Source organism: Xenopus tropicalis, chromosome 5 (genome assembly GCF_000004195.4).
Source record: "Xenopus tropicalis strain Nigerian chromosome 5, UCB_Xtro_10.0, whole genome shotgun sequence".
NCBI classification, from domain to species: Eukaryota; Metazoa; Chordata; class Amphibia; order Anura; family Pipidae; genus Xenopus; species Xenopus tropicalis.
Window position 1 is genome coordinate 152,457,001 of NC_030681.2, and position 26,485 is coordinate 152,483,485.

The 26,485-nt window shown below is 44.2% G+C and overlaps 1 protein-coding gene across 2 annotated transcripts; it reads right to left on the reverse strand.

Moving 5' to 3' along the window:
• Positions 1 to 1,918: 1,918 nt before the first annotated feature.
• znf395 (zinc finger protein 395) lies at positions 1,919 to 24,883 on the reverse strand. Of its 2 annotated transcripts, none has more exons than XM_012964040.3 (10): positions 23,551 to 23,862; positions 16,709 to 16,956; positions 12,671 to 12,918; positions 12,401 to 12,507; positions 11,154 to 11,389; positions 10,956 to 11,056; positions 8,068 to 8,326; positions 7,678 to 7,770; positions 5,419 to 5,522; positions 1,919 to 3,923 (listed from the first exon to the last, which is right to left on the reverse strand). In XM_012964040.3, exons 2-10 carry the CDS (start codon positions 16,949 to 16,951, stop codon positions 3,812 to 3,814), a joined length of 1,503 nt encoding a protein of 500 aa, XP_012819494.1. In that variant the 5' UTR covers positions 16,952 to 16,956; positions 23,551 to 23,862; the 3' UTR covers positions 1,919 to 3,811.
• Positions 24,884 to 26,485: the final 1,602 nt, after the last annotated feature.

Here is a 26,485-nt window from a genome sequence, read left to right on the forward strand (position 1 = left end):
AATACAGTGTGGTCCCATTGATTGATTGGCTGCCATTTTGAATTGGTAGCAATTTAGTTGAGATGCTTACAGTCGGCACAGGCTTTGGGGCTGTCAAAATGTTCCGATAATCCGGTTAGAGATTTCGTTTTTTCACTTGTATTTACAAGTCTACCAGAAATAAAGTCTACAAATTGTGCAACTGTTTTGAAAACAAAAAGAAAAAAAGTGCAACATTTAGCGTTTCTATGGAAAGTAGTAGTAGAACTGCAATAATATCCTAAGTGGTTTCCACAACAATGAAAGAGAGAGAAAAATAACTCGATGGAAGAAGGAAAAACGACAGCTTAATCTTATGTCTAATTCAGCAGCATAAATGAGGCGCCCATCCAACGTACAAGGAAAATAAAATCTATATATACACACACACACACGCGACTTTCCAGTACAGACCAGAAGCAAAGCCAAAGTGCAACAGGCAAAACATTAGGGGTTCTGTTGTGGTTCATAGACATAATGGGGGTTCGCTAACGCTATCTGCCAGTTTGTAGGTTATTTCCCTCGGGATAAGGCCCCTCCCATAGAATTTCTTGGGCACACACAGGCAAAAATTAGGTTATAAATGCTACACTCGTGTTTTGGGTTTCAGTACCAACCCAAGGCCCCTACAGCCCTTTAGCAGGGAAGATCTGTGCCCCCAAAGATGCCCCAGTAGCCCCCCCCATCTTCCTTTCTGCTGATTCCCAGCACGTACTCTGTGCTTAGGGACCCACTCACTAGAGAGCCTACTGAGCATGTGCAGTGCCACTGACCCCCTAAAAAATGGGAGGCTGCGGTTTTCTTTTTTTCTAAAAAAAATAAAAACCCACTGCCATTTCTTTGTAAGGTGCAATCCTGCCTGGTAGAACACCATCTAAGGGAAGTATCCATTCCGCAAGCACATTTCCAATTGAATTCTAGCGCGCAAATGTAAAATCTCACAGAGCTAGAATGGTTATAATTACCAATCTCAATCAAAAAATCAGAAAATTTAACAATAAAGATACTTTAAAACGAGGAACTGCCTTCATTTTACAGACAGATAAGTGCTATAGAGGTTCCTAATAAAGGGGGCGGAATAAAATTGTTTCTGGCTATAAAGTAGGAAAGCACCCTCAGAATGACAAGGCATATCTATATCATATCTATAATATACAGATATATATAAAATTGTCTTATGAAGAGCCGGCCGCAGTCCAACAATGTAGCAGCCACACAGCATCTCAACATTTTTTAAACCAATTATTGCCCAATTGTTATGATTTTCAACTATTCTCAATAGTATAAGTCGTTTTTATTCACGGCACATAAACTAAAAGCAAGTGGGCACAGCGTATTATGTACACGGAACATCCCTCATGTTAAGTGGAAGCTGCCATGTTGCTTTAACGGGTATTCAGTGAAGCACATTATCACTGCCAGTGGCTACAAATGTTCATACGCCGTGGGATTCCTTAGCCGAGGAAGCACCATTAATATGTGAATATGCACAAGGGGACGTTCCATGTACATAATAATATATATATATTTTAATAATAATAATATATTGCTGTAAAGGGAACATAGAATCTGTTTTGAATGCAGGGTTTATTTTCTGCCTTCTGGACTCCCGCGTTAAAACGAAGGATTTCTAAGTGCTACGGACATATACAAATAAAGGCATTTAGCATCCATAAAAGTGAATCCTACAGTTGGGAGCCCAAACTAGACTAGGGATTAGAAGGGGCACAGACCAGCCAATCAGATTGCGAGCCTATGTATGAGCCATATATCATATACGCAGTAATACAACCTGCAAAATGGGGCTATGTGACCAAATGGACTAAGGCAACGCCTGCAACAAAGTGCCATTAATCTGACCTATCTACATGCAGAGAGGTACAGGAATGATGGGAAACTATCCTTTTGTTGCAGTCAGTTGCCTTATGGGTAATTATATAACTGGTTATAACAACCAATAATACATTTGCTTTATCATTCTCATCACATTATCAGTAAAAGCTAACTGTCGGCTTTATGCAGTATCAGAATAACATTTGCCACCATGTTACACATAATGGGGCACATTTATCTAAAGGTTAAGTCGAGCCCAACACACGTCCCCCCAGAGGGACATTTCACCACTCTGTCCACTTGTATGGGATGTTTAGGGGTATATTTCCCAAAGGGTGAACCCCCTCACGTGCAAAGTAACCCAAAAAAATGAGGTACAGGGAACTCGGGGAACCCTCAAACAAAATGTTATTAAAAGAATCTTTAGTGAAAAATCATCTCACAAAAGCCTTACGCGTTTCGTGTCCGACACAATCATAGAAGCCTATGATTAAGGGGCCGATTCACTAATGTCCGAATACGAATCATGAAATCCGATCATTTCTGATGATCGAAAATGTCACGAAAATTATTTTCATTTGAATACGAAAATTTCATATTTACGATCCGAAAGTTCCAAAATTTTCGTTTTGAAAGGATAGTTTACATATGGCGATCCGATAGGCATAAAATTTTCATGTCCCAACGATCGCAAAAACCTTTCTGACTTTCGTACTCGTTGCGACAAATACGATTTTGTCGCACAAATTGTCACTAAGTACGAAAAAGTCACAGAAAATACGCACAGTTCTAAAAGTTAGAAAAAAAATATGAATTTTTTCTACTCGTAACCAATTGTACATTGATAAATGGGCCCCTCAGTGTCAGACACGAAACGCGTCAGGCTTTTGTGAGATGATTTGTTCAATAAAGATTTTTTTCAACTTTTAATAACATTTTTGTTGGCCTGTTTGCGGGTTCCCAGAAAGCCCTCTAGGGAAGCACCGAATCCAGGATTCGGATTTGGCTAAATCCACGCTCCTGGCCGAACTGAATCTGTAAAAACACATGACTTTGTCACGTAATCATGGAAGTTGAAAATTTTTCAGCGTGCTGCGACATTTAACCCTGCCCTACAAGTCATTTTTTGGTTAATTTGCACAAGGTTTATCCGCTCCCCTGAGCCGAGGGGCTGGGGTGGCTGGGCCCCCTTCACTTTGGTGAGTTTTCTATAATGATGATGAGTGCCTTAATGTCGGAGTTGGTACATTTCTTCTCACAAGCCCCTAAACATTCCATACAAGTGAATAGAGAAAGAGGCATCGTTTCCCCTTTCCATAAACAAGCCCCACTGTCTCCCAGCGCTCACCCCGAGGCTGCCCCCTGCTGGAAAATAATATCATCATCTATTATCTCTTACAAGTTCCCAACGACCAAAACAAAAAAAGCTGACGAACGCCCTCCACGACCAAGGGGCTAGAAAATGTATCTTTACTGTATTTACACTTTGGAGGACTTTTAAAATCTATGTATACAAAAGAAAAAAAAATATATATCATAGAACTTTTTCACAGGTGCATCGAGAGGAGAGAGCAGGACAAGACGCTATATTACAGGACGGGTAACTAGTAAAATCTTATCAAACTATAGCAAGGCGGGTTTGGGGGGAAATAAAAAGGGTTAAAACACTTTGGTCCCTGCACTTCCATGTAGCAAAGATTAAAAACAAACAAACAAAATAAAACGCTACAGTCTAAAGACCAAAAAAAGATAAAATAAAAAATAAAAAGATCTTTAAAAAGTAATCTGGCTAACATACACGTCGTATAGGAATTTACATCTTTACAGGTTCTGGAATTTACAAAGTCTTTTGTCACCACCCCTTTCTAAGAGATGTCTCAATGACAACTCCGTGACGCTTCAGGAATTGAAGCCGAAGTTTTCCACCTTTCAGTAGAGCGCCGCCGTCTCGCCGAGACGCTCAGTCCAGGAAGCGCTGGCAGGCCTTTTTCCACCGACAAGCCGTGCACCACTGGTCACGATGTTCAATGCCATAAACCTTACGGCACTTCTTGGCTTCACCTCGGATTTTCCTGTAGGGAGGAAGTCAAGATCAATTAGAATTAGAATATTGATTCTCTTGCAAGAAAAAACAGGGGAGGTTTCCCCTATAGGGTATTTTACCAGCCTAGACTGTATAAGACTGTATAAGAAGTCTTTCTGTAATTTGGATCTCCATAACATAAAATAAACCAGATAGGACTGTTCTGCCCCCAATAAGGGGTAATTATATCTTAGTTGGGATCAAGTACAGGTACTGTTTTATTATTACAGAGAAAAGGGAATCATTTAACCATTAAATAAACCCAATAGGGCTGTTCTGCCCCAATAAGGGGTAATTATATCTTAGTTGGGATCAAGTACAGGTACTGTTTTATTATTACAGAGAAAAGGGAATCATTTAACCATGAAATAAACCCATTAGGGCTGTTCTGCCCCCAATAAGGGGTAATTATATCTTAGTTGGGATCAAGTACAGGTACTGTTTTATTATTACAGAGAAAAGGGAATCATTTAACCATGAAATAAACCCATTAGGGCTGTTCTGCCCCCAATAAGGGGTAATTATATCTTAGTTGGGATCAAGTACAGGTACTGTTTTATTATTACAGAGAAAAGGGAATCATTTAACCATGAAATAAACCAATTAGGGCTGTTCTGCCCCAATAAGGGGTAATTATATCTTAGTTGGGATCAAGTACAGGTACTGTTTTATTATTACAGAGAAAAGGGAAGCTTTTTTTAAAAAAATAGAATGATTTGATTATAATGGAGTTTAAAGGAGATGGCCTTCCCGTAATTCGGAACTTTCTGAATAACAGATCCCATACCTGTATCTCTATGGGATTTATTACTGCATTAAAGGGACAGTAACACCAAAAAATGAAAATGTATAAAAGTAAATTACTATATAATGTAATACTGTCCTGTACCGGTACAGCTGGTGTGTTTTCCTTAGAAAGACTACTATAGTTTATATAAATAAAGCTTCTGTGTAGCCACGAGGGCAGCCATTCACAGGTAAAACCACCTTATATTCTACAAAGCTTATCTGTTATCTGCTATGTAACCTGTGCCTTTTCTCCTTTTTCCCAGCTTCAATGGCTGCCCTCGTGTTGACATAGCAGCTCATTTATATAAACTATAGTAGCGTTTCTGTTGCAGCCAGCACAGGGCAACTGTACATTATATTTTAATTACTTTAAAAGACTTTCATTTTTTGGTGTTACTGTTCCTTTAAGCCTGACATTCTTGTTGCTTGCCCGGGGCATTTAAACAAACTCCAAATAGTTTGCTAAAGTCCGACTTAACTAAAGTCACGCGGGCACTATAGTGTAAAATAAGAGCAAGTGCATGACTGCTACCTTGTTAACCCTTTATGCGTCGAAGCACTGATCTGTCCCACCCTGTGTGTAGGCAAGATGAAATTGCACCACTTCAGTGGTGCAATTAACCTAACCCACAAATAGAGAATACTAACTTTGTTCTATCTGAAAAGAAGCATTAAAGAATGCAAGAGATCCTTACCGGTTGCCATTGCTGGCCCGCGGGGGAGACGCCACAATTAAGTGGGACTTTATCGACGGCGTCTGCTGTTGCTGTTCACCGAAGCTGAGTGACCGACTTCGTATCTGAGATGGAAGGAAAGTGAAACAAATCTGGAATTATTAAGGGTAAATGATACATCGCTGTGGGTTTCTAACCTTATTAAAGGGAAATATCAAAAAAGCTGTACTGGCCAAGCTAATAATATTCTAATAGAGTACAGGTATGGGATTGGTTATCCGGAAGCCAGGTATGCAGAATGTTCCAAATTACAGGAAGGCCGTCTCCTACAGACTATTTTAATCAAACAATTACAATTTCTAAAAATGTTTAAAAAGCCCCACATAACCCAGAAACCCCTAATATACCTATCACTGTTAAATAAATCCCATGTTTATATGCTGAAATCCAGCTGCAAAACAGTTCTTCTCTTTCTGCATCATTTGAAATCCTGGCAGGGGAGGAGGGACTAAAACACTGATGTTACAAATTGTAACAAATCCTCCCCAGCTTACAGACAGCAGGAACTACATAACCCTACTCCCCACTCCTGACCCCGATTATAGGAAATGAAAACTTCATTGCTTTAATAATCTATCTGCTTATGGGTGTGGGTTTATTCTGTTGCTGCTGGAACCCAGACAGACTGGAAAAGTAACTTCTGAAAGTCTGAAGAGAACTGGTTTAGAGTGCAGGCAGTTACATATGGTAAATGCCATATGAAAAATGTACTATTGGACTGGTTTATGAATGGAGCACAAAGCTCAACATGGTAGTTGCCCCTTCCAATATAATGAATTTCTTTCCTTCCTTCCTTTTTTGGTGCATAAACAAGGTTTTGGGATAATGCCATAAAAAGTGTTCCCAAAATGAAGCCTGCCTGCTGGCTGGAATTGTGAATTTCTAGACTGAAGGAAACAAGCTTTAAATGATAATATATATATCCTTATCATTTACAGTAGGGGGTACATTATCCCTGATAATACATGAGTGATACTCAGGGTTCCCTGTATAACTCAGCCTGCAGCCTTGTGCCTTTATATGGGCACAGAACCCCTCAGTGACTGCTAATATCCTTATCATTTACAGTAGGGGGTACATTATCCCTTATAATACATGAGTGATACTCAGGGTTCCCTGTATAACTCAGCCTGCAGCCTTGTGCCTTTATATGGGCACAGAACCCCTCAGTGACTGCTAATATCCTTATCATTTACAGTAGGGGGTACATTATCCCTTATAATACATGAGTGATACTCAGAGTTCCCTGTATAACTCAGCCTGCAGCCTTGTGCCTTTATATGGGCACAGAACCCCTCAGTGACTTCTAATATATAAGAATGATATAATAATTATCAGGAAAGGTAAATTATCACGTATAAAAAGTAATTTAAAGATGTAGCTACAAGTTCTGAAGGAAGTTCCCCAGAAAATTAAACTATTGTTGAGTCTGGGCTCCAATACTCTGCAATTGGCTTAGTTTCAAAAGAAATACAGTTTACAGTAGAATTACTTCATTGAAAAGTTGTGTGTACAATAAATAAGATCTTTGTTATTTAGTGGATAAGAAAACAAAATCATCCAAACAGCATCACATGAATAAATAATCACCAATAATCAACCAGTTATCCAGAAAGCTCTGAATTAGAGTAAGGCCATTTCCCATCAAATAATTCTATTTTTTTTCCCTTTTCTCTGTAATAATAAAACAGTACCTGTACTTGATCCCAACTAAGATATAATTACCCCTTATTGGGGCAGAACAGCCCTATTGGGTTTATTTCATGGTTAAATGATTCCCTTTTCTCTGTAATAATAAAACAGTACCTGTACTTGATCCCAACTAAGATATAATTACCCCTTATTGGGGCAGAACAGCCCTATTGGGTTTATTTCATGGTTAAATGATTCCCTTTTCTCTGTAATAATAAAACAGTACCTGTACTTGATCCCAACTAAGATATAATTACCCATTATTGGGGGCAGAACAGCCCTATTGGGTTTATTTCATGGTTAAATGATTCCCTTTTCTCTGTAATAATAAAACAGTACCTGTACTTGATCCCAACTAAGATATAATTACCCATTATTGGGGGCAGAACAGTCCTATTGGGTTTATTTAATGCTTGTTAAAAAGTAGAGAGATTTAAAATTACAGAAAGATCCCTTGTCGAGAAAACCCCAGGTCCTGAGCATTCTGGATAACAGGTCCCATACCCGTATTTAGTAAATGGGACTCACCGGAGAAAGAGTCGGGATTGTGGAAGGAGCAGCTGCCCAACTTATACTGGTGAAGATATGAGGGGAAACTGGAATCTGGATGGAAGGCAGCGCCTAAAAGGGAAAAAAAACATTCAATTAACTGAAACTTTATGAAATGTTTTAGGCATTTTGGAGACCTTTACCTTGTCTGCCTTATCTACCTCTACTCCTAAAGTGGAAGTAGTAACAGAGCATGTGTAAGCCCCCTAAAGCTTAGCTTTTCCAACAGCAGCCCAGAGCCCACCGAGCATGTCCAGTGCCACTGACACACAATAATTGGCCTAACAAGCTCCAATACGGCAAGCTGCTGTGCCACACTTTTTGCCATGATTCTAACACCCAACATTGAAAATCAACTGGAAACACTACCTGGTAAGCATGATCAGCCTGAATGTGCCAAAAGGAGCCTGGAGCAGATTGGCTGAGGGCACTGGACAATGGAGATTCTACTGATGGCACCTCCAAAGCATGGGTCTCGGGTTTGGCTGGCACCGGCTGAATGAGAAGGGGAGCAGTGGCAGTGCTTGGACTTTTTGGTGTGGGCTCAGCTTCAGAATCCTCCTTCATTTGGACCTCGGTGTAGTAGAAATCCTCCTCTCTCTTGCGCTGGTCAGAATCCAAGCCATCACTGTTGGGAAAACCAGAGAGCATTAGATATAAAAGCGCAGCCTTACGACCATTACAACCCTAACTAGTAGCACAAGGGATGAACTACAGGGTTTCTGGTTAGCAGCACATACTTAGTAATCCAGAATTAGAGCTGCTGTATGGCAACATGAATAGCAGCCCTATACAAGCAACAGAAGCCTAAACTCAGGCAACTTCTATGTGCCGCAGCGTATGTATTTGCCAAAGGCTGGTGATGTTGCTCAGAAGTGCACAGCAATTCTTTTTGTATCCAATTAAATCCAATTGCTAGATAATGTACAGTGGCTTGTAAGTTACTGCAGGATCTGTGTCATTTTCTGCACTGCTGGTTCCGACTGAAAGAGATTAGCAGAAGCCAGCAGATTCCAGTTCCCACAACGTATTGCATCCTTGTTACAATGTCAGAAGCAGAAGGGACAAATTCTGCTTTCAGCAGCAACTACAAATAGCTATAAAAAAAATGAACATTATTAATGTTTATTGGAATTTAATCCAGTTATACAGATGTTTCGACTACCACTGGGTGGTCTCTGGAAGTAAAGCTGTAAGATCTCAGCCTGGCAATTATAGGCCTGTAAGTTTGACATCCGTGGTGGGCAAGTTATTTGAAGGCTTGTTAAGGGATCACATTCAAAATTATGTAGTGGAGAATGGCATTATGAGCAGTAATCAGCATGGCTTTATGAAGGACAGGTCATGTCAGACCAATTTAATTGCTTTTTATGATGAGGTAAGTAAGAAGCTGGACAGTGGGGATGCAGTAGATATCATCTATTTGGATTTTGCGAAAGCATTTGATACCGTTCCCCACAAACGACTGCTTTCTAAGCTAAGGTCTATTGGTCTTAGTGAAGCCATTTGCACATGGATAGAAAACTGGCTACAGGATCGGGTACAGAGGGTGGTTGTTAATGGTACATTCTCTACTTGGAATAAGGTCCTCAGTGGGGTCCCTCAGGGTTCTGTACTGGGTCCACTTTTGTTTAATTTGTTCATAAATGACTTAGGGGAGGGTATTATGAGTAATGTATCAGTGTTTGCAGATGACACAAAACTCTGCAGACCAGTCAATTCTATCCAGGATGTGACATCCCTGCAGCAGGATCTTGACCAACTGGCAATCTGGGCAGCTAAGTGGCAGATGAGATTTAATGTGGATAAATGTAAGGTCATGCACCTGGGATGTAAAAACATGCAAGCCCCGTATACCCTTAATGGGACTGCACTAGGCAAATCCATAATGGAGAAGGACCTTGGAGTCCTTGTAGATAATAAACTTGGCTGTAGCAAGCAATGCCAGGCAGCAGCTGCAAGGGCAAACAAGGTTTTGAGCTGTATTAAAAGGGGTATAGATTCACGGGAGGAGGGGGTTATTCTTCCCCTTTACAGAGCGCTGGTAAGGCCCCATCTAGAATATGCTGTTCAGTTTTGGTCTCCAGTGCTCAAACGGGACATTACTGAGTTAGAGAGGGTCCAGAGAAGGGCAACTAAGCTGGTAAAGGGTATGGAAAGTTTCAGTTATGAAGAAAGACTGGCCAAGTTGGGTCTGTTTACACTGGAGAAGAGGCGCTTAAGAGGTGACATGATAACTATGTATAAATATATAAAGGGATCATATAATAACCTTTCTAATGTTTTATTTACCAGTAGGTCCTTCCAACGGACACGAGGGCACCCACTCCGTTTAGAAGAAGGGAGGTTCCATTTAAACATCCGGAAAGGATTTTTTACAGTGAGAGCTGTGAGGTTCTGGAATTCCCTCCCCGAATCAGTCGTGCTGGCTGATACATTATATAACTTTAAGAAGGGGCTGGATGGATTCTTAGCAAGTGAGGGAATACAGGGGTAGGGGAGATAGCTCTCAGTACAAGTGAGGGAATACAGGGGTATGGGAGATAGCTCTTAGTACAAGTGAGGGAATACAGGGTTATGGGAGATAGCTCTTAGTACTAGTTGATCCAGGGACTGGTCCGATTGCCATCTTGGAGTCAGGAAGGAATTTTTTCCCCTCTGTGGCAAATTAGAGAGGCTTCAGATGGGGTTTTTTGCCTTCCTCTGGATCAACTAGTAGTTAGGCAGGTTATATATAGGCATTATGGTTGAACTTGATGGACGAATGTCTTTTTTCAACCCAACTTACTATGTTACTCTGTTACTATGTTACAAACGCAGGAAGATTTAAATGGGCAATTCGTGGCCTTCAGACCAATTTGGCAGCTTATCTGCCTGTGTATGTGACCCTTAAATGGGCCTGCCCTACCAATATTTGGCCGAAAATGGGCCAGTTGTCAGTTGGGCAGGTTTGGATTTTCACATCGAACCACATTGGCTCATTGATGCAATCCTTGCTTCTTTGTATGTTAAAGATGGTCCCTATATATATATTTTTTTTTTTTTTATAAACCCTCTACTTACTATTCATCTTCCATTCTGACTTCGCAATTTCCAAAATTAAAAATAAAGACCAGTTTCATGTAGTTCATATAGTTTCTATATCATACAGCGATAAATTACTTTTAAGGTGAATTAACCCCCCTGAATTAAAAGACAAATGGAAATTAACACTGTTGGTAAATAGAAGCAATTTATAGCAGCATTTAAATCCTCACCCGAGATGTTGTGTCTTCACGTGGCGCTTAATGCCGACAATGGAACGAAGGAGTTTCCCGCAGTTTGGCCACAGGCACTTGTACATGACTTTAACAGAGTTCTAGAACAGACAAATGACAGCAGTGAGTGAGAAGAGCCAGAAAGTGCTGGTATTTATTCTCAGGCTTATGACATATTCAGGCCACATCTCTCCATACCTTTCTCTTCCGTGGTGCTGGTTCATCCAACAAGAAGGGATCAGGGTCAGTCTCAAAGCCCTCATCCACGTGGGAAGCGCTGAAGACCTCGCCGGTGTACTTTGGGCTAGCTTCGGTGTGGGGTGGGGAAGGAGTGGAGACCCCACTGCCGGCGCTCCAATGCCCACTGGTGGTACTGCTGCCACTATCCGACACATCTCCACTCTCTTTCCACAAGTCACATGTTACTTGAGGAGCTGGGGGGGGATAAAACCAAGGCTCAGTGCTACCAAAATCCATATAACTACAGGGACCTTCTTTAGTAAACTCATATCTAAATCCAGCACATCCTTCTGTATGTAACCTTGTTAAAGAGAAGGTTCCCTTTGAAATAAAACTTTCAGTATATTAAACACAGGTCAATTCTTTTTATTTATAACTTTAAATTTGTCTTTGTTACTTTTCTTTTATATTATGTTTTTGGACACATTACCATATGTGTTATATAGTTGTACAGAGCAAAACAAAATAGGCCAATCAGCTCTGTACTGCTAAGACTGGAGACAGGACCTTCTTCAAAAGCTACCGTTACTATGCTCCAGGGCTTAGAGACATCCCTTCCTCTACAAGTATCATGCACATTAGCTTGGAGTTGATCCAGGGAAGACAAATATAGCAGACACCAATGCCCCCCCCCCCCCCCCATATCTATAGAAACCAGCTGTATGTACCTTACTTAAATGTGAATAATGGGGGCAGGGTAAGGTGTTACTGTCTCTTTAAACCTTACAGCCTCTGCCTTGGACAAAAACTGCTTTGTTCTCTGGCTTGACAGCTGAGCCGTCCTTATATTCTCTTATATCCACTCAAAGCCTCTGTATAGGGCAAGGAATGTCCACTCAAGGAAATGGGTTCCCCAATAGCTTTCCAAGGTATGTTAATTAAGAATGTTAGCATTTGTAAAGTTAATTGCAAGTAATATTTGTTTATCCCTTTCTGTTTCCTATCCTGGCTTCTGCTACTTTGCTTCAAGAGTCGGAAACAGCAGTGGAGAGAATATAAACAGCCATAAAGAGACTGCTATCAATTGCAATTACCTCCACAAAAATATTGATCCATTGAAAATGCCTCAGGTACAAAAGGAAAAGTTACCTAGAACCACAACTTGCTACTCTGTGCACAAAACTGGTTTTGGGCAGACATCTGCTTTAATTCAGCTTTCTGACTAGCAGGTAAGTTGCAGTCAGAAGCATGTAGCGCTTACTTACCTGGGATGGTGTCAGTGCACGGTGGGCTCTGTACAATGGGGCTGCAGGATAAGCTGGTCAGTACCATAGCTGCCATCATCTCATCCATCTCTACCGCATCTGACCTCCTGCAATTTGCCCAAAAGTGTTTGCATTAGCCTCAGCCCCTGGGGCAACATTGAATCAAGATGCATAGTAATCGTGGGGGGGTGCTTAAAACAAAAAACTGGCTATCCCAGAACTACATGTTCTGACTGGTGTCCCATTTTGCTCAGGGCAGCCCACACCCACCTTTTGGGGACGTCGATGCTGCGAGACACAGATCTCTGTGCAGTGGTGGAAGTCGCCCCGGGGCTTGTTGGAAGAGTCTGCTCAGTCGGGGAGGACATTGGTTTGTGGGTCTCAGCGAGGCGCACGTCCTCCATCTTCCTGCAGAGGTGGAGCCCCAGCTCGAACACAAACAGCTTCACCTCGTCATCCACGTGATTGTGCTGCTCCACCGCACCAACGTACTCCCTGCCATTGTGCGTGATATAAACCTGCCAAGAATCAGGGAAAGTTGGGATCTTTAAATGTATATTTCTATAAAAACCTGAAAAATAATATACAGCACAAAATGTAGGACTGTTTGCATGTTTAGTAAAATCACATTTTCTTTGTCCTGCGAACTTTAATGGCAATCGCAAGGGATCCTTGAGAAAAGCGAGAAGATTGTGGAATGGGATCCAAGGATAAATACTACATACACTTGGGGGATGTTCACCCGGCGGCCATTTTCCCCTTTACACACTTTCAGTGACATTTACATCTGTGAACAGCCCTCTAAAGTTCATGTAATGAAGAATGCAGGCTTACACAGGCAGGCTTACACAGGCAGATTGTGCCCTGTAAGGGTAAAAGTGAGCTTAAGAAAAAAAAAAAAAAAAGGGTGATGTTAGGAGGAAAAAAAAGAAAAGTTTTTCCTGCAGAGTGCCCAGCTAGAGAAGAGTTTCTACGAAAACCAATATTGCTGTCTCTTCATTGGCTGCTAGACAGGGTTTGGTAACCTGGGTTGAGAAGAACGGAGCATGCTCCGCAAGAGCCAAAGTAAATTCCTAAGGGAGGGGGCCAAGTAGGTTACAGGAGGAGAAGGAATCCTAAGTTATAAAGCGGATGTTGCAGCCTTACTATTAACTTTTGAACAACCGGAGTGGCAGATATTAAGGGTGAAGACACGCGCAGTGATTAGTAGCCACAAATTTTTAAAAAGTTGAGGAGACTTGCAGTGAACCTGCGAGGGCAATTAGTCGCAGCAACTTATACTTTAATCACAGCAACTTTTCCCCATAGGTTAGTCTTCTACAAGAAGAATAAAAAGAGCGGCCATATTTTTAAATCCATAGCGGATAGGCCCCCTGCTCCATGTTATACAATGGGATGCATTTGGCAGTATATTCTTGGCCAAAAGCATCTGGATCCTTCATCTAAAATGGCATTGCCTCAGCTGGAAGGCTCGAGTCAGGGCAAGGCCAGGAATCAGTTGGAGGGGTATTAAGGTTGCCACTGGAGTAGTGGAAGCATGTTCTTTGGAATGATGGGGATGAGAGAAGACCACCTGCCTGAATGCACAATACTATTCTGATTAAGGAGGGATGATGGTCTTCCATGTTTGTATTCCATGTTTGGGCCACTAGTTTCATTAAAAGCAAAGCTTAATTCTAAGGAGATATCTGTGACCATGCTGTGCTTCCTACTTTATGGCAACAGTCTAGGGAAACAGCTTTCTATTTTGCTACAATAATGACTCCAAGCACAAAGCTAAGTCCCCTGTGGGATGAACTGGAACCCAGAGTGTGAGCCAAGCCTGACCCCCAACATTAGTGCCCAACTAATGCTTCTGTGGCTGAATAGAAACAACTCCCAGCAACAATGATCCAACACCTAGTGGGAACCTTCCCAGAAGAGTAGAAGCTTTTACGGTTGCAAAGGGGGGACCTTTGTTAATATCCTTGGTTTGGGAAGGAGACTTTGGACAGGCAAGTAGATATTTAAACCATGTAAGTAGATTAGGGTAGTTTTAGCAGGAGTAAATGTGTTGGGTGCACGTGATAGGGACCTTAGATTGTAAGCTCACTGGGGAAGGGGCTGATGGGAATGTGATAGGGACCTTAGATTGTAAGCTCCACTGGGGCAGGGACTGATGGGAACCTTAGATTGTAAGCTCCACTGGGGCAGGGACTGATGGGAATGTGATAGGGACCTTAGATTGTACGCTCCACTGGGGCAGGGACTGATGGGAATGTGATAGGGACCTTAGATTGTAAGCTCACTGGGGCAGGGGCTGATGGGAATGGGATAGGGACCTTAGATTGTAAGCTCCACTGGGGCAGGGACTGATGGGAATGTGATAGGGACCTTAGATTGTAAGCTCCACTGGGGCAGGGACTGATGGGAATGTGATAGGGACTTTAGATTGTAAGCTCCGCTGAGGCAGGGACAATCCCTGTGCTAAGAATTTGTCAACACCACATAAATGATTTCAGTTCTAATTAAAAAGAAAACCTGTTGGGGACTTTTCATATTTTGCTGAGAAAGCTATGAGATGGTAGAAATGACAGCTTCACATAAATCATGGAAATTTCCAATAAAAGATTTTCCAAGACATTTTCTTTCCCCAACAAGATCCCAAGGGCTGTTATATTATATTATATTATATACGCTGCTCGCTACACAAGCTTGCACGCCCCGTGGCGCCACACACATTCTGTGTACTCTGGCCTACTTTCTAGTCTCGACAGGTAGAGAAACTCAGCCTGCCTCTAGTCTGACAGATATATGGGAGTGGGCAAAATGGGACACACAAGTCGCTCAGCCATTCATTCTTTACCTAAACACCTTGGGGCCAGGAACTTCAGTACAAATAGTACGAAAGGGCAGGACCCCGGACTGCACAAAAACCCCATACTCATGGTAATACTGCCAGAGGTGCTGGAATTACAAGCATTTTCAGTAGTGGGGCTTAGTGTTCTAAATACGACATTAACTTCAGTACATTTCTATTGCATAGGGGCCCAAAAATATTCCCTGGGGCGCTCCAGTCTCTTATTGCGCCCCCTAGGCGGCTGGAAGCTGCAATACAGGCTCTGGAGGAAAATGAACCTGCTGTATAAAACCCATTCGCCGGTACAGACATACCGGCTTTAATAAGCTATCCCAGCAATCCTATACAATTCTATACAGATGCCAACAATCCCCAGTAGTTACTGGTTACCATTAGCTATAGAAAACTTAGAAAATTTTTACTCAGTAGTAAAACACAACGGGCAAGTGGGGAGTTACTGGGTGGATATGAGGAGTTATATCTTTATTTTTATATCTTTTTTGTAAAGCTGGCCATACACAGTAAGATCCGCTCGCTTGGTGACCTGATCTTCTCCCGATATCCCCACCTACGGGTGGGTCATATCGGACTAATTTGGTTCTTTGGCCCTGGGGGCAAACGATTGAATTAGAAGTGGGTATAGGCACAAGCTGCATCAACGAGCCGATGCAGATCTGACAGAAAAATCAAACCTGCCTGACCGAAGTCTGGCTGATTTCAGGCCAGATGTCGGTCGGGCAGGCCCGTCATTTGTGCCCATACACAGGCAGATAAGCTGCCAAATCAGTCTAAAGGACCAATATCGACAGCTAGAATCAGCCCATTTATGGCTGCCGTTAGGTATAATAAATCTTTATTGGAGGCAAAACAATCCTATTAATGGTTAAGTGAGTTTTTAGTAGACTTAAGGTGGCCATACACGTTAAAATCAGCTCGCTTAGCGAGGTCGCCAAGTGAGTGGATCTTCTCCTGATATTCCCACCTACGGGTGGGCGATATTGGGCGAATTTAGGCAAATTTGGTTGTTTGGCCCTGGAGCCAAACTATCAAATGATAACGACAGTAATGGCCGCAGTTGGTTTGGGGACCACATCAACGAGCCGATGGGGTCCCCGATCCGACTACTTTTTTTAACCCGCCCGATTGATATCTCCCCGATTTCAGGCCAGATATCGGTCGGGAAGGCCCCTCGTTGCTGCCCCATCACAGGCTGATAAGCTGCCGAATCGGTCTAAGGGACAAATATTGGCAGCTACAATCGCCCCATGTATGGCCACTCTTAGGGTGCTGTGATTCAAATTACCCTTTATCCTGAAAACCCCAGGTCCTGAGCATTCTGGATAATGGGTCCTTTCAGTATTTAATGCCTGCACACTTTCCCTTGGGGGAGTAACAAACGGATAGGTAGTTCCACCTGCATTATTCAGCAATACTCTGGGGGATTATCCTGAAGAAGAGCAGACGGGTACCTTTTGGCCAGGATACAGCTTAAAGCGGCTGATAGGAGAGATTCCGGAAGCACAGCTGCCATCCTCGGGGCATTCCTTGCAGTATCCACCTTCAAACGCACCAGCACCCAGTCCAGCAGAAAGCTCCGCTTGTATGGACATCTGCCCATCTACCAGCATTCCATCAGCAGACAGAGTCGGGGTGCAGACCCTGGCCCCAAGGAGGGACCTCTTGCCAAGACGTTTCGACAGCATGCTGGCCATGTCAGCTACAGGGAATAAGGAGCAGACGGGGGTTAGTTATACTCCCACACTGACAAAAGGAAACCTACAAATAGACAACATGAATGGCAGGGTATTTTTAACCTGAAAGTACTTGTAAAACATTAATGAATGTTAAACCTCATCAGATCCCCAGAGCTCCTGTCCAATCATCGCTGCATTTTCAGTAGGAGATTTAGGACACAGGCAAGAATTTCTTGGTTAACAATCGATAAAGAAAGCATTGGGGGTATTGGGTATCTAGGGGCATTTAAACCAGTCTTTAAACCTCCTCCCATAAGCCTAAAACTTTGATTCAGAGACTGTTTATTTTCTTCCCAAAGCAAATCTACTTTGTATAACACTGTCCATAGGGTGAGAGATTCCATGCTATATACTGCTAATGTAATAATATGGGTTGGAACAGTTCCCTAAGCACCGCCCCCTGTTGATCTGGCTGACTACTTTGTGACTTCAATAAAATGTAGTAGTAGTCGCCTGTCCTCAGCCTGCATCCTCCCAATCCCACAATTCCCTGCTGCACACGTGATGTCAATAAGGAAAGCAACATCCCAGTGCAATGCATTGTGGGTTATGTAGTTCCTGCATGCTGTCTGTAAGCTGTGGGGAAGTTGTTACAATCTGTAACATCAGTGTTTTAGTCCCTCCTCCCCTGCCAGGATTTCAAATGATGCAGAAAGAAGAACTGTTTTGCAGCTGGATTTCAGCATATAAAAATGGGATTTATTCATACTGTTTGAAGGAACAGATTACAGGGATATAATAGGGGTTTCTCTGCTGTGTGGGGCTCTTTAACAAATTTTGTTTCAGAAGCCGCAGTTCCCCTTTAAGCTGGCAGCACAATAACAGATGACGTCCCTTTAAACACAAGTACCACAGCGAACGGAACGGACTTGCAGGAATGGAGGCAAAGGCTGCGGCAAAGAACAGAACCATTTTCAAAACAAGAAACACAGACGTAAAAAAAGCAAAAGTATCCAGTTTATTAATATAAAGTTCCCCCAGAGAATCCCCCAGCCGGAGAGGAGATGCCAACGCACATTCCCATTTATCTTCCTGCCCTGGATAACGACTGTCTCGCCGTGACTCCATAACAAAATGCTCCTGGAATGTTTGGAAACACCAGGCTGTCTCTCTCTACCCAAGCCGCCAGTATTCAGCTTGCAGCTCTGCAGGGACTGATGGGTAATGTAGTTTGCACACAGGTCGTTCTAATAAAACGTTCTACCTTCTGGCAGCCTGCGTGTAAATGCCAACCAGGCACAGATACGAGCAATATCATTAATGTGCAAGAAAGCACCCTGTATGCATAATATTAACCCCGTAATAAGCCCCTCCCCTTATGACTTCATGAGTGCCGCTGATATTTATGCTGCTGGTAAAACCAGTGCGTCTCTATGGTACTTGGTGAAGGGGGGTATTAAGGCTGGGAAATACAAAAGCAATGTCGAAGCATTAAATAAACACCAAATATATCTAGGGTTTTGGGTCTCCTGCTTGGTCAGGCAGCCAGAGGCGGAGCTTCCAGAAATGACAGTTATCAATATCTGCCCAGTGCATTATGGGCCTACAAGGCAAACGCTGTACCACCGAATTCTTTATACACCTGAACGATAGGTGAAGCAAACCAACCATCAGCAATGATGCTATTAACACTGGGCAAATTAGCCCATGGGCAGTAACCCTTAGCAACCAATCAGCAACTGGCTTTTTATTCAGCCAGCTGCAGGTAGAATGAATGCAACAGTTTGATTGGTTGCCGTGGGTTGCTGCCCATGGGCCGCAGATCCGGTTCTTGGGTTTGCGGTTAATAAGATCAGCTGTAACCTCACCTACGCTACGGAATAACATTCAGGATTGGCCCTCATAAATATGTCTAAATTGAAATAAGACTGGGGTACTGTTGGTAGGTACTGTGATTGCAACACCAAAAATGTGCCGTAGTATCCTATAATTACATTAAATTATTATTTAGTACCTAGGCCCATTAAAGAGTTGCCAAGAACAGCCCAACCAATAGTTAATTTAAAGGTGGACTATATATATATATATTATCCCTTATAATACATGAGTGATACTCAGAGTTCCCTGTATAACTCAGCCTGCAGCCTTGTGCCTTTATATGGGCACAGAACCCCTCAGTGACTGCTAATATCCTTATCATTTACAGTAGGGGGTACATTATCCCTTATAATACATGAGTGATACTCAGAGTTCCCTGTATAACTCAGCCTGCAGCCTTGTGCCTTTATATGGGCACAGAACCCCTCAGTGACTGCTAATATCCTTATCATTTACAGTAGGGGGTACATTATCCCTTATAATACATGAGTGATACTCAGAGTTCCCTGTATAACTCAGCCTGCAGCCTTGTGCCTTTATATGGGGGGCACAGAACCCCTCAGTGACTGCTAATATCCTTATCATTTACAGTAGGGGGTACATTATCCCTTATAATACATGAGTGATACTCAGAGTTCCCTGTATAACTCAGCCTGCAGCCTTGTGCCTTTATATGGGCACAGAACCCCTCAGTGACTGCTAATATCCTTATCATTTACAGTAGGGGGTACATTATCCCTTATAATACATGAGTAACACAAAGCCGCACATTTAGCACTTTAACCAAAAAACTGCACTTACTTTGCAGCTAGAGATCGATTAATGTGAACGGGGCCCAGTGTAACACGAAGAGGACTCGAGCGTTCACGTAGCGGTAAAAAAACAAAACAAACCAAAACAGTAAACACGTAAGCGGAATGCCGAGGGGTGGGGATAGGTGGGACTCGGGCCCCATGGGAAGCAGACAGTCGGAGCAGCGACGAGGTTAAGTAAACTGTTCCCAGTGCAAGTTTGTGTTGAAACCCAGATCCTGTTACAACACCGTGGGTTAAGCCCCGGTTTATTATTACCAGAGTGACAAGTTAGCACATAACCGCTGGTTAGTAGGGGGGGGGAACAAATGGGGCCTGTCAGGAACATCAGATGCGACTGACAGCGCAGTTTAGGCAGGGGATTGGTCGCACCCCCGCCCCCCCCCCCCACATATGTTAGAGAGTGCAATGGGCAGGACATGCGACAGCTGACAAATATTTTCAGATCACAGGAAAGGGAAGAGACTACTTTTGTAGCTGTGCGTTAACCCCTTCCACACCAACACTGAGGTCTCGCCGGGCCTGAATGGTTCATGCTTTTCTGAGCCCTAAGTCGCCCTAGTCGCAATGGGTTAAATAAAAAGGGAGTAACCAAAAGCCCTTCTGCCACACTGGATAAGGTTTAAAGGGCAAGTAACACCTATACAGCTTGTATAAACTTTTTAAAGTCTGTTCCAGCATTACAGTTATAGGACTCATTATCCAGAATGCTCGGGACCAAGGGTATTCCGGATAAGGGGTCTTTCTGTAATTTGGATCACCATACCTTAAGTCTACTAAACAATCAATAAATCATTAATTAAACCCAATAGGATTGTTTTGCATCCAATAAGGATTAATTATATCTTAGTTGGGATCAAGTACAGGTACTGTTTTATTATTACAGAGAAAAGGGAATCATTTAACCATGAAATAAACCCAATAGGGCTGTTCTGCCCCAATAAGGGGTAATTATATCTTAGTTGGGATCAAGTACAGGTACTGTTTTATTATTACAGAGAAAGGGGAATCATTTAACCATGAAATAAACCCAATAGGACAGTTCTGACCCCAATAAGGGGTAATTATATCTTAGTTGGGATCAATTACAAGGTACTGTATTATTACTACAGAGAAAAAGAAAATCAGTTTTAAAATTCTGAATTATTTGATTAAAATGGAATCTATTGACGGGCTTTCCGTAATTCGGAGCTTTCTGGATAACAGGTTTCCGGATAAGGGATCCTATACCTGTATTATATCCCATTTATATAGCGCTCAATACAGTAGCACAAAGCGTTAAACAATGCCTAAGGCTGTTTAACCCTTAAACCACCAACCAAAATAGAATCTACAGCACGGATATAAACGTACCTATAGGTGCTGCTTTTAAAAAACTCTCAGACATTCCCAAAAAGCCGACTGCGTAACACCCACCTACCGTTATGGGAAATTGTTGGGAAACTTACCGTTTACTAAGAACAAGACAGCGATATACCTTACAGCCAACACGGGACATCTGGGCTAAGTGTTGCGCTATATTTAACCAAATGCACGTAGCTCTGTTCTTTAAACCAAGGGGGGCAACAGAGGATTATGGGAGTTGCGGTTCTAAAAACCGATGTCAAATTATTTTATCATCATTAAAGGAAGGCGAATCATAAATCAATCGCTTTGCTCCGTTATTGACCCGGTGTTGCTTTAATAAACACAGCCGTATGTTTGGCGAGGGAGCAGGTGGGTGTGGCAAGAGCCAGAGTCCATGTCCCAGTGAGCAGATAAGGCTGAAGGTCTGTAACACATTGCTTTTATCTTTCTACTGTGTCGCTTCAGCATGAAACGGAGCGAGAAACTTATACACAGCCATATTGCCCCTGCACCTCTCCCATAGCTTGTATGCTATACCCCCATACTGTACTGCCTAAGGGAAACACTATGGCACCCCCTACCCATATGTATAAATACAAATATACAGAGAAGGAATGTTCTGGGCACACAATAAGCTGTACCCCCATACTGTACTGTCTAAGGGAAACACTATGGCACCCCCTACCCATATGTATAAATACAAATATACAGAGAAGGAATGTTCTGGGCACACAATAAGCTGTACCCCCATACTGTACTGTCTAAGGGAAACACTATGGCACCTCCTTCCCATATGTATAAATACAAATATACAGAGAAGGAATGTTCTGGGCACACAATAAGCTGTACCCCCATACTGTACTGTCTAAGGGAAACACTATGGCACCCCCTACCCATATGTATAAATACAAATATACAGAGAAGGAATGTTCTGGGCACACAATAAGCTGTACCCCCATACTGTACTGTCTAAGGGAAACACTATGGCACCTCCTACCCATATGTATAAATACAAATATACAGAGAGGGAAAGTTCTGGGCACACAATAAGCTGTACCCCCCATACTGTACTGTCTAAGGGAAACACTATGGCACCTCCTACCCATATGTATAAATACAAAATATACAGAGAGGGAAAGTTCTGGGCACACAATAAGCTGTACCCCCATACTGTACTGTCTAAGGGAAACACTATGGCACCTCCTACCCATATGTATAAATACAAATATACAGAGAAGGAATGTTCTGGGCACACAATAAGCTGTACCCCCATACTGTACTGTCTAAGGGAAACACTATGGCACCTCCTACCCATATGTATAAATACAAATATACAGAGAGGGAATGTTCTGGGCACACAATAAGCTCTACCCCCATACTGTACTGTCTAAGGGAAACACTATGGCACCCCCTACCCATATGTATAAATACAAATATACAGAGAAGGAATGTTCTGGGCACATAAAACACTATACACTGGTACAGTACTGGCTATGGGAACAATGGCTAACACCATTTAAAGATCACTGTCCCAAATAAACCAAAACAGAGCCTGTAACATAGCGACTAGTCCATGAGGGGGGCAAATAAAGACCAGGGCCAGCTATTGTGGGGTCGGGGATTTAGAATACCCGAGGTTAAAGCGCACTGGCGACAGGAGGCTCTGCGAGGGAAGCCAAGTCAAACTTTGCAGGCGGAAAATTGGGTCTAAAAGTGGGATTTCCAGGAATTTTCCTTCCAGAGCGTAGCGCTCTCAGCGAGCCAATGACAGGGTTGGGAAGCAGAGAAACCACATCTGGGCAGCAGGATCAGCCGCACAGAATCGGGTTATTTACAAACACGTAGCAGTGTGGAGCTCGCACTCTGTTATACACGGGGTGGGGGGGAAGGGGGCGGAGCTGCCCGATGGCACTGCCCCCCATCTCTCGGACACACACACACTTCCTAAGGGAAAGCCATCGGATCATGTCTGTGAGCCCTAACGCCACTAATTGGACTCGCCGGCTTAAGTGCTTTAAACAGAGCTCTCACATGTGTGGCCCTCGTGCCACTGAGAACTGTCCCTATACAGCACAAGGTACAACCAGGGAAGCTTACACTCTACTTTTGCCAATCAAACAGATGGAAAGAGCAGTGCTAGGCAGCCATTGGTGCGAGGCGGTGTCACTCAAACTCTCAAATTAACATTGGCACCAACTATCGCCCCTGCTGCCCAGGCACAAACACTAGCGAGCGCCGGGGTATTTCTGCACTGCCAGCACCCCCGCCGGCTCCAGCGCCACCATTATGGGCACCCAATAGCTCCCATTACTTGCCAGATGGCGGAACAGCACCCTGATACATATAGGCTACATTGTAACATTCAAACTTTGTATAAGAAGATTATTCCCAGAGTCATTCAGAGAATAAAGATGTTGTAGAACAGCTAATTCTCAGCAACTTTTCAATTGGTCTTCATTTATTTTTTTTTTTTATAGTTTTTGATTTGCCTTCTTCAGCTTTAGATGGGGGGGTCACTGACCCCAGTGATAAAAATAAACACTACTAATGTTATTATTACTGTTAGTTTTTATTACTTACCTTTGTATTTAGGCCCTATTCTATTCACGGTCCCGTCTCATTCAAATCACTGGTTGCTAGGGGTAGTCTGGACCCTAGCAACCAGATAGCTGCTGAAATTCCAAACTGGAGAGCGGTTACATTTAAAACTAAATTATTCTCAACCTACAAATAATAAAAAATGAAGACCAACTGCAAATTGTATTAACTAACCACTAACATAGTTAATTTGACGGTGAACCGATGGGCCCTAGAATCCAGCAAAATGGACCAGTCCGGGGGTCAACTGCTGCCTCAGCTGAACAGAACTAAGCAGACAGAACCACAGGTGGGGGGGGGGGGGGGCTGGCTCGGAGTCATGTGACGGGAGTAAATGTGTTCGGGATACACCACACGCAAAGGGCGACACTAACACCCCCTGACAAAGCGGTGGCCCCAGGGCCCCGCAAACCAACGTCCTCTGTGAGGAAAAAAAAAACCCTCTTTCTCCAATTTGGGAAGCGAAGCAGCAGCTCCCTAGCCCCTCACATAACAGTGCACAGGATCCGGCGGCCCCTCCCCTCCAGCTCACAGTGGGTGCGTCCCACTGTACCACTCCCCCTCCCCTCCGGCTCTCAGTGGGTGTGTCCCAGCCGGTTCTGGCAGAGCCCGCCTGACATTCACGCACTAGCAGGGGGGTGTGCCAAGTCGGAGGGAGGAGGGGGGGGGGGTTGGGGCATTTTATTTATATATATATCTTTCTTTCTCTAGTCTCTCTCGATAAATATCTATCTATGTGTGGCATTAGCCATGGCTACACTATAAGGGAAAGCGGGGGAGAGGGAATACAAAGTGCGTTCGGTGTGTGCACACATCCCCACAGCGCCCACGCCCCCCTCGGCAGCAGTAGCCGCGGCCAGGCAGCAGATAAACAAGGGGACACTCCCCCCCTCCGCACACAGGGGGCCCGCAGCCCGGTACTCGGTGCCTGTTGGCTCCTCGCTGGTACAAACTCCGTGCCCACTTACGATAATAACGTAAAAAGCCATTACTGCCGCACGTTTACTTGCCCTTTAATCGCATAAATATAAGCGTATGAAGAATGTATCGGGGGGGGGGGCTGCACGGAGAGCTTTTCTAACAGGGGGCTTGCAATGATATAGGGATTCGGAGTCCAACTCGCTGTTATTCCCTGCGGCCCCCCTGCAGCCTGCAACGAGTTGCATGACACCCTGCCACCAACACCCCCCCCCCCAAACACAGCGTCCTGCAAAATGCATGCCCCCCCGCCCCCCTAAATCCAGCGCACATGTGCCAGCCCCCCCAGTAGCCCCCCCCCCCGGTTGCCCCTTCAGGGTGCCGCTTACCTGCCCTGCGCTCGATGGGACCCTGCTCCGGGCTGGTGTGGGGAATGAATCTGCCCTCTCTCCCCCTGCTTTTGCTTCTTGCCGCCGCCGATCTCCCTCCTCCTCTCTCTCTCCCTCCCCTCTCCCTATGGCAGCTCCGCAAGCCTCACACAGGGCTGCCGGGCAAACCCGGGCTGGATCGGAGGCGCAATGAGTGCGATTGGCGGAGGGATAACGAGTGCCGAGCGCCGGGTTTTTCTCCTCACAAGTCAGTGCGCCGGGATCGCTCCCCTCCCTCCCGCCTCCTCCGGCTCCTCCTGCTCCTGCCGGCCGGGTTAGAGCTGCTTCTCTGGGCTTTAGTTGTAAACAAGCTCCCCACATGCTCAGCCCTCCGCTCCCTATTGGCTGCCCGGCTGCCACTCGCCACACGCCCACCCAGCAGTACAGGCAGCATTACAGGCAGCAGCGGGGAATAAACAGCGTGCTGTACGTGTGCGCTCCCTGCCCGGGGCCGGCTGCCAGCTCACTGAGTGCTGGGGGCGGGGGGGGGGCTGGAAATCATCTCCTTGGGGGCAGCCAATGGGATCCGCTTTGCTTGTGTTTGGGGGAATCCTGCCAGCCCCAGCTGCTGCAGCTCATCAGGCAAAGCAAATCCAAATACAGCAACACGTTAGCAGTTACACAGCTGCTGCACAACTATCAGTCCCTACAGCTGCATGCATAGGCTGCTGCACAACTATCAGTCCCTACAGCTGCATGCATAGGCTGCTGCACAACTATCAGTCCCTACAGCTGCATGCATAGACTGCTGCACAACTATCAGTCCCTACAGCTGCATGCATAGGCTGCTGCACAACTATCAGTCCCTACAGCTGCATGCATAGGCTGCTGCACAACTATCAGTCCCTACAGCTGCATGCATAGGCTGCTGCACAACTATCAGTCCCTACAGCTGCATGCATAGGCTGCTGCACAACTATCAGTCCCTACAGCTGCATGCATAGGCTCCTGCACAACTATCAGTCCCTACAGCTGCATGCATAGGCTGCTGCGCAACTATCAGTCCCTACAGCTGCATGCATAGGCTGCTGCGCAACTATCAGTCCCTACAGCTGCATACATAGGCTGCTGCGCAACTATCAGTCCCTACAGCTGCATGCATAGGCTGCTGCACAACTATCAGTCCCTACAGCTGCATGCATAGGCTCCTGCACAACTATCAGTCCCTACAGCTGCATGCATAGGCTGCTGCGCAACTATCAGTCCCTACAGCTGCATGCATAGGCTCCTGCACAACTATCAGTCCCTACAGCTGCATGCATAGGCTGCTGCGCAACTATCAGTCCCTACAGCTGCATACATAGGCTGCTGCGCAACTATCAGTCCCTACAGCTGCATGCATAGGCTGCTGCACAACTATCAGTCCCTACAGCTGCATGCATAGGCTGCTGCAGAACCTCTTTCACTGGCTTTGCTAGTGTAGAATGATACAGGTGTCCATTTACTAGCTGCTCAGTAAAAACCTCTTGCACCCCTTGCAGTTGAACTGCTCCACATCCCTGGCTGCTCTGTAAGAGCTGCTGCAGAACATCTTGCAAAGATTTTCCAAGTGCAGGACAGCCGTTTGGCAG

What these genes read in the sequence shown, in the direction of transcription:
- znf395 (XM_012964040.3), bottom strand. Translation starts at nt 16,951, where the DNA reads ATGGCCAGCATGCTGTCGAAACGTCTTGGCAAGAGGTCCCTCCTTGGG. An exon ending in AGCATCGACGTCCCCAAAAG is followed by an intron (nt 12,508 to 12,670) that starts GTGGGTGTGGGC and finishes GGCAAATTGCAG; the next exon opens with GAGGTCAGATGCGGTAGAGA. An exon ending in CAGCACCACGGAAGAGAAAG is followed by an intron (nt 11,057 to 11,153) that starts GTATGGAGAGAT and finishes TGTCTGTTCTAG; the next exon opens with AACTCTGTTAAAGTCATGTA.